Raw genomic sequence first — 11,410 nt, 5'->3', positions numbered from 1 at the left:
GTGGCGTAGTGGTTAAGAGCATGGGACTGGGACTCAGACGATCTGGGTTCGAGTCCCTGCTCAGCCATGGAGCCAACTGGGTGACGTTGGGCCAGTCACAGACTCTCAGCCCAACCTACCTCACAGGGTTGCTGTTGTGGGGATAAGATGGAGGAGGAGAATGATGTAAGCTGCCTTGAGCCCTTTGTAGGAAAAAGGCAGGATATAAATCGATAAATGATGATGATAATAATAATAATAATATGTGTGTCAGGGAAGCTCAAAGTAGCCTTGCAGAAAAATGGTGTGACCATCACTTTGTCCAGGCTGTTAACCCCTGCTTGCTAGCTTGAAGCTGCCAGGAACATGGGTGGACAACCTACGGCACAGTGCCTTGCGTGTAGACAGGAAATGGCCATGTTTTCAGAGCTGACAAGGTCGTAAACGTTGAACACATTCAGTCATCCCAAGTGCCCTTAGCTTTATTGAAAGGAAGGCTAGTGTACATAAAGCTATGTAATGAAAAAATTGAATGATTTGACACTTGCTGCAAAAATAATAGGCGTAATAAACATTTAGTTCCCCCTTTTTCGCAAGAAGCTCAAAGTGTCATGCAGGGTTCTCTTCCCATTTTATCTTCACAATTACCCTATGAAGTAGGTTTAAGCTGAGCTAGAGTTACTCATTCAAGGTTGCCCAATAAGCTTGACGACCAAGAAGGGATTTGAACCTGGATCTTCCCAGTCCCTGTCAGACACTAACCATTGTGTCTCTCGCCACTCAGGCACGGGAGGTATATGTTACCCCAGCTGCATGCATGTGTGCATGTACACTGCCCGGTGTCATCTGGGTTTAGAAGTATAGGGATGGAGAATGTGTCACCTCCTGCTGTGGGAAATTCAGTTCCAGCTTCCTAGGTAGTTAACTTTTCCTAATGGCCCATAAAAATAAAGAGTCTGTGACTCACATCTAGTACTCACATGATATAACCCAAGTTTCCTTAGACAGTTAATACCTAATACATTAAGAGTGGCTTTGCATCCTTTGATCATTGAACAAAGACAACAGCTGTGCTCCATACTGGTGTTTAAGAAGGCAGCTGGGCAGCAATCCCACTATGTGTGAATGTCTAAAGACCAGCCCAGCTGAAGCAACCCCTCCGTCCTTTCATATATCTCAAGTGTAAGATCTGTGGTTAAGCCACACTTGAACCGCACACTTCATTCTTAATCCTGATGAGCATTGCATGCCACAAGCAGAGAGTCAGCATGTTCTTTAACAAAAGATGCCAGTTTGGTTCATGTCTATGGGGTAGCTGAAAAGAAACTGAGAAGGAGAAGGGGAGTACGAGTGTGAATGAGCGTTAAGCCTGTGAAGTGGGTTTTCCCTAATTCGGCGCTGGCATTCAGCCCTGCAATGAAGAAGTGGCCTTCAGGCTGGAAGCGGTTTCTGTGGGTCTTTCCCAAGGAATCCCCCAGGAGTCTCTAAGAGCACTCAAGTGCGGGTGTGCGTGGACTGTGAACTGAGACAGCCCTTGGGGACTTTCCTCACACTCACAGGGGTGCTCATTAAGACCAGGCCTGCACAATCATGGAGAGAAAGTCAACCACAATGGCCTATTTTCCCTTCCTGCACGGGCTTGTTGCAAGCGACTGAATTGGAATAATGACTCTTGCTGGGCATGGGTTGTCATGCCGTTTGAACCCAGTATGGCTGGGTGCCAAAGGGGCTTACAAGCCATTCTGACACTCATGGCTTGTTCTAGGGTTGCTGAGTGATTTGTAAACCACCTCAGCCAGCCCCCTTCCTTGTCTGGCAAGGATAATCATGCCAATTATGCAGCTTGTGACTGGCACATGTGGGTAGGGGAGATCAGCTACTGTGGCATATTTTCTCTATGTGGAAATCTGGTCTTAATGTGGGTCTAAGCCATGCCAGAAGCAATGCGCAACTACCTCTGATCAGACTGTGCTCAACATGGTTTGAGAAAGCACCACAATGATGCCTGTATCATCACATAAGGCAATAGGTAGAAGTGTTGCTACTGCTTCCAAGTTGGCCGGGTGGAAACTAAAATGCAACACACTGCAGAATTTGTTGGCCAGCCTTCCCCTTGTGTGTGGTGGTGATGGGCGGGGGCAGGGGAAGACCGAGGCTGAACCAGGTCTGGGCTTTGGCAAGCGCTTCATTCAGACAATTAAACTTAGGGAATTGAGAGTGATCATTAGCTCCTCTCTGGTGCAAGGTGGGACACTTCTGAAAAATGTACCCTGATCCATTCCCCTTTCCTGCCCAGCATCCCCTTATGTATTCTCTGATGCAATGATCTTTTGGCATTCTAGTTGTCCTATCCCTTATAGAATTATAAATGAGGGATTTGCAGGAAGAACCACTAGCTTCCAGAGACACAGTCCTGAGCTAGAGATTAGACATTAGTTTCTAGAGCTCCATAGTATAGTCTATTCCTTGCTACTTTTGCCCATGCTGAGTAAAGCCTTCCCTGAACCAGCTTGATCCATCGATAGGCCTGCAAGAGGAAACAAAATTGATTGAAACTGAAGTAGGGCCATTTTTTCACCTTAGCCAGAGTGGAGCAGGGAGTGTATCCATGCAACTTGCTGATGAAGTCTAGAACACCCTGCTATGTTGCTGAGACTTCTAGAGTGCATTCTGTTCATGCGGGGAACTGACATAATGGATGGCGACTAGATTGTGCCACCCTAGGCAACTGTCTGTTCTGGCTGGCCCCAGATCTTAAGATTTCAGCTTAAGTAGCTTGGGCAGATAGGCTGAGTTACGCAGACCTTGGACAAACGTTTACTGATTTCTGCACAGGGGTAGAAACGGTGAGCTTTTCAAGATGCTTTGGAATGGACAGGGCTACCAAAAAATTAATTGTGATTGATATTTACAGGCTTCCCCTTTCCTGACAGAATTATATTGTATCAGAACATTTTAGGAAATAAACAATCCGCATAGCATCTTTAAGTGTACAAGTGAATCCTGCCCCCCATTTTATTCTGATGTATAAAGTGGTATCTATTGCACTTAAACCCACAAATAAACTATTACCATGCTCTGGCTCATCATTAAGTCAGTTACATTGCAGACTCATTAGCCCTTTATCTTGCCAGATCAATGCTGTGCCCAAGAACTGCCCCACTGCTCAAAGCCTTCCCGGCTCTAGGGCAGCATATATAAGACAGGGCTTGAGCAAATGTGTGGGTTTTCAAAGTTTCCAGGAGCTGCCTGAGCCAGGAGTTTCTCTGCATGGAGGAATAAGAAGGAAAAATCCTTTTGGAGACTGTGGCAAAGATGCTGAAAATCCTGTAGAGAATCTGAAAGGGCAGGTGAAAAAAGGAACATGGTACACAACATTGCAATTCTGGCTCTCATCACCCTGCATTGGCTCATCATATATAAATGTAAGTAGTACAGTCTCATGATCATGTTGTGGGACAAATTAGGCTTTACTCCTAAATTGCCTGTTAGAGGTCACTTTTATGAGAAATACACACGACTGGGCAGCAAAGAGTAACATTTGAACCTCATGGGCCATTCGGGTAGTACGGGACTGGAACAGAGAGCAACCCAAAACCTAGTTAAGATTCATATTTTGGATTGGAAGTGATTTGTTTGCATAGTGATAGGTCTAAAATGGGCCCAGGTACTTTGGCTTTGCAAGTACGGCTATTGATTTTCAGAAATGTTACACTTCCCTAGAATTGATTTTTCTTCATAGCTCTTTCATGGTACATGGACTTGTACTAAATGTGACAAAACAGGCTGATCAGATGATGTTGATGCTGTGCATGATTTCATCTGTCTTCTGGCATGTTCCTTTCAACTAACAGGCATGTTGTTTTTTTTTTTTCCAGGTAGTACTGGCAATATTGCCATTGCAGAGGCTTCAATAATCCCAGTTGGAGGTGAATTTCAAATCCTTGCATGTGTGATACATTTAAACTGAAATTCCTTTTTATCCCATTTAACTGAGTTGACATGTAAATACATAAGAACTTTCCATCTTTCATGCCTGCCTTCAACTTTCCTCCTGAGTAGCAATGTCCCATGTTCAGGAGCTCTTCATTTGGGCTCCTCGAGATATTTTGGCTTACAATTCCCATTAGCCCCAGACTTCATAGGCACAACCTTTCCTAACCTGGTTCTCTCCAAATGTATAGTTCCTGTTCAGGAATACTGGGAATTGTAGTTCAAATATCCAGAAGGTCACACTAATATAAACAGATCTTTTTCAAGGATTAAATGTGCTACTAACTAGCTGTGCTGCTTATACATTCAGAGACAATAAACCTTTTAAATACCAAATGTTGAAGGTAAGTCAGAAGGCATGAATATTACTGTTTTGCCCTGCATTGTTGGCTTCCATGGAATCTATTTTTAGCTGCTGCCAGGACTAATTGGTAAGCTAGGCAGACTGTTGACTGATGTGGCACTTTGATGCCTTTGTTGGTCTGTGTGTGTGTGCTCCTTTTTTTGCGCAATAAAAATGCCTTCTTCTCCACATCCCCTCTAGATCCAAACAGAGCAGTGGGGAAAATATCATCCCAATCGAGCACGTACGAAGAAAAGGGGGCAGCAAGGAAAGCCATCGATGGGTCCCTGGCAAGTAGTTATGTGAAAGGAGACTGCACTCTGACGAAGAAGGAGTTTGAGCCCTGGTGGATGGTGGACTTAGTTTCAGCATTTCAGGTATCTGCTGTGGTGATCACCAACAGAGGAGACTGTTGTGAATCACGGATCAAAGGAGCTGAGATTTTGATCGGAGATTTGCCACTTAAGGGAGGCACGATGAATCCCAGGTATGTGTCTGCTGTGATGGAAGACTAATAATGGCCATATGCAACCTGAACCTACCATGCATGGAATTAAGTCCTCTGCAACTGAGTGGGACCTGATCCCAGACCTTAGAGTCATCCTACAGAAATTCCTTATGATTTTCAGTGACATCTGCTTTCACACAGGTCTGCCGGAAACCCAGAATTTGTGACCATAGTAAGAACCCTTGCCAGTCTGATACTCTCTAGGTGTTTTGGACGACAGTGCTCATCATCCCCAGTCAGAAAGCCCAATGAGCAATCTGGGGAAAATAAGCATACGATCAGCCAGCCTCTTATTTCCTCTGCATCTCCTTTTGTCCCTTCTGTTTGGAATGAGAAGCCTAGAACCTGAACAGTATCAGTGGCTGCTGGGGCCCAAGAGAAGGCCCATCCTGGGCAGATAATCGTTCTTCATGGTATTGTACTTCCATAAAGATTTGAATTTTATGCTCCCCTGCCCCGCTCTCCAAAAGCTGAAAAGCAGGGTATAAATGGGATAAACATTAACATCAATTGGCATTTCTAAGACACCTCAGTCTGGGTAAGTGCGGAACCTCCTGAAATTTCATCCAAAGCTCAGCAAACCTCATTGTGCTGGTATGTGTGTGTGGTGCAGGTTTGTTTGTTTTTTTAACCATTAGTAATTCCCTCCTCTAAACATTTTCTTTACTTCTGCAAAGTTCTGGATTCCCCTGAGTATACTAATACCTCCCTCTTTCAAGGGGTGGTACCATTTTGCCTACAGAAGGACCAGCACTTCGAAAATGGTAACCACTTTTAGTATATTTTTGTTATTTATTTATTTATTTATTTATTTATTTATTTATTTATTGTTACATTGAGATTCTGCTTTTTTCCTGCAAGGATTCCGTGGCACCTTAGAAAGTTCTCCACTTCTCCATTTCATGCTCACTGCAGCCCTGGGAGTTTGGTTAGGCTGAGAGGCAGTGGCTGGTCCAAACTCACCCGCTGAGCTTCATGGCTAAGTGGGGACTTAGAACCTGGATCTCTCGAGTCTCACTCCAACACTCTCTTCAGCACTGCATTGGGTCCCATGTACACAGTGCTTTGGAACCATCTGTGCTGAGGTCTGTGGCTAAGAGTTGGTGTGTGCTCTATTCCCTTATGAAATGGTCGGGCCCTTGCAGCATAAGTGGGCTTCAGACACACCAGTGTGGGTCTTGCTACACCTGCTGTGTTCTGCTAATATGCAGCTGAGTAACAATCAAGTTCCTTGGCAGGTGTGCTACAATCACCAGCATGGGGCCTGGGGAGACCGTGTCCTTCAACTGTGCAGGGATGCAAGGGCAGTATGTGACCATTACAATCCCTGGGAGAAACGAGTTCCTCTCTCTCTGTGAAGTGCAAGTACTCGCACACCCATGGCTTCACATAGGTGAGTAGAGGTTCTACACCCCAAATAATGTGGTATTTGTGTGTGCAGCGAGGGGTTGTGTTTGTCTTTAGCTGATGGACCAACTCATTGACTATCTAAAGGCCTTCTGTTATCACAATTGTTGTAATCTGCTTAGAGAGTCTTTGAACTAATTATAACAGGATATGAGTTGAATGAATGAATGAATGAATCTCTTAGGTGAACCTGGGTGATCCTGCTGTTTGGCTGAGCTCTCCAAGGAACAGGCAGTGTGGGATATAAATAGGGTGCTGTGCACAGGTGAAAGGTGCTTACTTTCATACTGTACATACTGGTACTATGTCTAATGCAGCCTTCCCCAACTTGGTGCCCTCAGGATGTTTTGTACTTCAGCTCCCATCAGCTCCAGTCAGCAGGGCTAATGATGAGGAATGTTGGGCATCATAGTCCAGAACATCTGAAGGGTGCTGGGTTGGAAAAGGCTGGCCTAATGTAACAAAAATAGAGCTGAATCTATGAATGGGTTTAGCTGGCATGCTGGTTGCTTCCATTTGTCTGGCATACACTGCCTGTAGTTAGTGTGTTGATGAATGCAGTTAGATGCAGTTAGTATTCTAGGTAAATGAAGCATCTTTCTCCAACACACTCAGTTTTGATCAGCACAAACCATTTAGTCTTTTGCTCTATTTCTGTTGGTGGAAAAGGAGACCAAGCCCGTACAGAGTCAATAATTTTTCAGCAAGCCGAAGCGGTATCATTTTCAATGCTGGGGTAGGGGCTGGGGGTTTGAATTGGCATGACACTTGTGTGTGCTTAGTGACATGCTGCTGGGCACAACTTGTGGATCTGGACTTACCCATTGAAAGCCAGTGTCTCAGGCACTAAGTGTTATAAACAAATGAAGACTGTAGAAGATCCGGGACCATTTGACAAGAGCGATTCAGGAGGAATTTTCTTCATCCCTGGGACTGATCTTGGTTCCAGAGGAATATGCATGTAAGTACTTCAGAGTCTTCCTAAAGCTTGCTCCATCGTGTTCGTTCCCTCATTTGCCATTTAATGCTGCCATCTTGTGGTTCTCTCTTGATAGGCTCTTCGAGTGCTCTGAAATAATTCTCCAGCACCAGCACTTAAGAGGGCTTATCCTTACTACTGTTTGACCTTTAAACCATGAAACAAAACGACTCTCCCCAGGACACATGTGCCCTTTGATTTGATGAATGGCTACATCAAATAAATATTTTTCTAAACAGAGGATTCACACATTTGACTTTTGGGACATACGACGTCATATTTATGGCACAATTTTACCTATGTTTGGACAACACAAAGTCCTTTCTTCAGACATTTCAGAAGTAGTATGGTAATCATTTTCAGTGCCCCTTCCCCTCATCACTGATAGTTCAAATGTTTCCTGAGTTTTGTGCAGTGCTTTTTTTGTAAAAAAAAAAAAAGGTGCCGGAACTCACGTCTTGGGGTCACACTTTTACACAATGGTCGCCGCAGGCTGAGTCAGCGCACGACCGATCCCAAGCCGAGCAGCGCCCTCACAATCAGCGCCGACACACAAGCAGCCCGCAGGCACTATGTTAATGATTTCTGCCGCCGATCTGCTACGCCCAACAGGACGATTCACAATCACTTGGAAGAATCCGTCAAAAAAGGTGCCGGAAGGCCATTTCAGTGCGTTCTATGACAAAAAAAGCCCTGGTTTTGTGCATTCTAAAGGGTTGAAATGCCTGGCACAATAGGAGCTTTAAGTTCAAATATGCCGATAGGTTTTTGTTTTGTTTTTGTCCCTGCCCATTTTGCCTTCAGTTCAGCCCCACCCCATACAAGAATGTGCGACTCTCCGTTTCAGCTGTTCTGAAACAGAACAGAACTTCTTTGGGGAAGGAAGTAGTTCTGTATTCCTAAACAATGAAAGATAGGGAGGGGTGTTTGTGTGTGTGTGAATGAATACTATTGAGCTGTCAAGTCTGAAAAATATTTACAAATATGCCAGTAGAAATGCTTTCCAAGCAAACCTTTGACTTAATCTGAATATAGTGTTTAAACTACCTTAGCTGTTTGTTAGTGATAATGACACTCCTCCCACAGAATATATTAGTTCAACTGTTTTCAGTTACTGAGGAAAATGAGATATCAGCATACTTCTAAAATTTTGAATGACTATGGCTGGTTTTTCATGCAGTGACAACCCAGGGTAAGGACTAAGTAAGGAATGTATTCTGTGGGTTACTGAATCATGGATTGTAGTTACATGCAAATATTGTACTAAGGTTTAACTGTGGGTTGCTAAGGCAGACAGCCCAGAGTTCAGAACCCAACAATAATTTTCTGCCCAGGTTCTTCAAAGTTAGCAGCCTGTTGGTAAATCATACTGCCCACTGTGACATATGCCATCTCCAAATGAACTGAACATTCCGATCAAGTCTTGACCATTGCTACATGACTGAGTTTTTGGAGACTGGTGCTTCTGGAAAGAACATTGGCATTAGAGGATAAAAAGAGCAGAATGTTTTCAACCATCTCCTGTGATTGCACAAAAGGAACATTAAGCCGAATCCCTTCCCTTCCCTTCCCTTCCCTTTATTTATTTCAGCAGCAATTCAATGTAGATTGGAGAGATGCAGAACAGAGTAGTTTGGCTTCTTCTCAGATCATCATGTCATCCATTTCATGGCTGGTGGGAGAGCAGGGTTTCTTCTGCCTCCACAGTCATACTTTCTAAGGAACTGCACTCTCCCCCTTCCCACTGTCTTACAACGCAGATTCATTGATATATAAATCTTTCTTTCATCAGTATGAGAAACTCAGACATTTCATTTTTTGCAGTTCATGACAGAGGGCAGAATCCTGTGAGGGACAGTGAAACTGATGTAGGTATGTGTTCCGTTGTGCTGCATATTGTTTTTTGTTTATTTTAAATCTCCTCCTTGATGTTTTGGAGGGTTGCTGCTGCTTTTATTTCTTCCCCATTCCCAAATGGGCTTGCCTATTCTAAGGCATCATTTCTCAACACAGGTTCTGGGGGTAATGGCTACATTAGGGTATATAATGCATGTCAGGTATTTTCTTTCAGTTTTACCCAGCCCCTTTCACATGGCAAAGTCCCAGACTTGCTGCCCGGTATGTGTGAGTGGCTCACTATAGGAGCCCTGGGTGGGGTAGTGCCCGTTGTATCTCTGAGCCAATCCAGCTTGATTGGTGCCCTGCTGGTAGGAAGCACTGCTTGCAGCAAAAGCCTGGCATGGAGACATGGTGGCCATGGTGTTTTAGCCCCAGGGGCCTGCTCCTAGCAAGGCACCTCGCCTCAGGTTTGAGGATACTTCCGAACAAAATGAAATTGGCTGTGTCAAAGGTGATATACAGTTTATTGTATACAGGGAAGAAATTTGGATGCAGAATATTAACTAGCAAAAGTAAACCCACACACCTTTCTCTGTGGCCATACTGGTTCCCTGAATGGGCCAGGGAATCCTCTCTGGGCCTCCAGAGTTCCCTTGGCAAGGGATGCATCCATTCCTCTCCTCAAGTCAAGAACAAAAGACAATCTCTCTTGCCATGGATTTTATAAAGTTTTTCTCTCTTGCTGTTTCAGAAGTTATCAGTACATATAGGCTCTAATTCCCACTTCCTGGGAGGTGGGAGAGAAGCTGCTTCAGTAGGGCAAACAGTTTCCTTCTTTCAGCAAAAACAGTTCTTTTCTACAGAATGATTGGGGAATGCAGCTCCAAGGCAATTATCTCTGGTGCTCTTCTTAAGATGCTGAAGGCCACAAGGCTTTGGCACGCCTTCAAAAAGCCATCCTGGCTTTTGGACACTAGGAAAGTTCAGGATACCACCTGTTGATCCTTAGTAACTTCATCTCCATGTTTCTGGTAGAGTTCATACAATATGATAATTAATGCAGTATCATTAGTGTATGTGATTCTTTTTATAGGCCCCTGTCCTGAAGGGCTTACAATCTAAACTTGGACATAGGGGAAACAATATGGGAAAGGGAAGAAGGGGAACTGGAGACAGAGGTAAACAAGGAGCTATATGCATTTGTTCCATTTAGATATGTTTAGGTTTTGTTACAGGTTGAGCTACAGCAGGGCAGTCTTCCCTAGCTTGGCGCCCTCCAGATGTTTTGGACTATATTTTCCACTTTTCCTAACAATTGGCCATGCTGGTTCAATATGATGGGGGTTGTAGTCCAAAACATCTGGAGGACACCAGCTAGAGGAAGATTGCAGAAGGCCCAAGATGCAACTCCACATTCAAAATGGGGAACACCTATGTTTTTACTGCGCTCAGCAGTGGGTTTCTTGGAAAGCTCCTGATGATGAGGTCTCTTTTAGGTTTGCAGGGAAGAGTCCTGAGTTTTCTGAATGAATCGAAGAACAGCTTTGTTGTCATATCCCCAATGCAAGCTTTGAATCTGATGGAATTCACACTGTGCATGAGGGTTGCAGCAGAGGATTTGGGTGAACGTAAAGTCATTCTCTTCTCCTACTACTCTCAGAGTGATCATCTGAGGATCGTGCGTGAAGCAAAGGGCTGTTTTGGTTTCCACATGGGGGGTCGGAGTGTGATGTTTGCTCTCCCTGATCTCAGCACGTTGGGGAGTCACATCTGTGTGACGTGGGCATCTGAGCTTGGCCTCACAGCCTTTTGGATGGATGGGAAAAGGAGTATCTGGAAGGTCCATTGCATGGGCCATATTCTTCAATCGGGGGGCACCACGATGCTTGGACAGGATCAAGGTGCAAAAAGAATATCTGAACAGCAGGAGCAACGTTTTCTGGGAGAAATAACAGATCTGCACATGTGGGATTATGTGCTGAAATCTCATGATATACAGGAAGTGTTCCAGGCCCGTCAGTTTCCCAGAGGAAACATCTTCGACTGGAAAATTTTATCATACAAAATTACAGGGAATGTGATGGTATTATCTAAGGACTAATAACCCATGAGGTTATGGCCATCAGTGTGCACGGGAGTGCTTATTATCTTGCTGTGATGCAAAACAAGCAAGCAAACTATTAGCCTACAGTCTAAGATGCCTTGCACTTCATCTGTAATTACTCATATTGCAGAACCATTAACAGCAATATGAATACTTTTATATTGAAAATCCTCTAATCATCAATTTAAAAAAATAAATAAAAGAGTCCTATGAATAATCATAAAACTATTTTTTAATTTTCTGTTTATTCGTCTGGTG

General features: G+C 44.1%; 1 protein-coding gene across 1 annotated transcript; it reads left to right on the top strand.

The window, feature by feature from the left end:
• The first annotated feature begins 3,218 nt into the window (after positions 1–3,218).
• On the top strand, positions 3,219–11,354 carry LOC123036225 (pentraxin fusion protein-like). Its single transcript, XM_044455303.1, has 6 exons — positions 3,219–3,404; positions 3,858–3,908; positions 4,517–4,802; positions 6,062–6,216; positions 9,034–9,081; positions 10,545–11,354. Exons 1-6 carry the CDS (start codon positions 3,344–3,346, stop codon positions 11,147–11,149), a joined length of 1,206 nt encoding a protein of 401 aa, XP_044311238.1. The 5' UTR covers positions 3,219–3,343; the 3' UTR covers positions 11,150–11,354.
• Positions 11,355–11,410: the final 56 nt, after the last annotated feature.

This window comes from Varanus komodoensis, unplaced genomic scaffold, assembly GCF_004798865.1.
Source record: "Varanus komodoensis strain SLA01 unplaced genomic scaffold, ASM479886v1 scaffold8, whole genome shotgun sequence".
Taxonomy (NCBI): domain Eukaryota; kingdom Metazoa; phylum Chordata; class Lepidosauria; order Squamata; family Varanidae; genus Varanus; species Varanus komodoensis.
This window is presented reverse-complemented; position numbering and strand designations above follow the sequence as displayed.

Coding starts and splice junctions, on each gene's coding strand:
- LOC123036225 (XM_044455303.1), top strand. CDS start 3,344: ATGGTACACAACATTGCAATTCTGGCTCTCATCACCCTGCATTGGCTC. Junction 3,405..3,857: donor TTGGCTCATCATATATAAAT/GTAAGTAGTACA, acceptor TTTTTTTTCCAG/GTAGTACTGGCAATATTGCC. Junction 6,217..9,033: donor ACACCCATGGCTTCACATAG/GTGAGTAGAGGT, acceptor CATTTTTTGCAG/TTCATGACAGAGGGCAGAAT.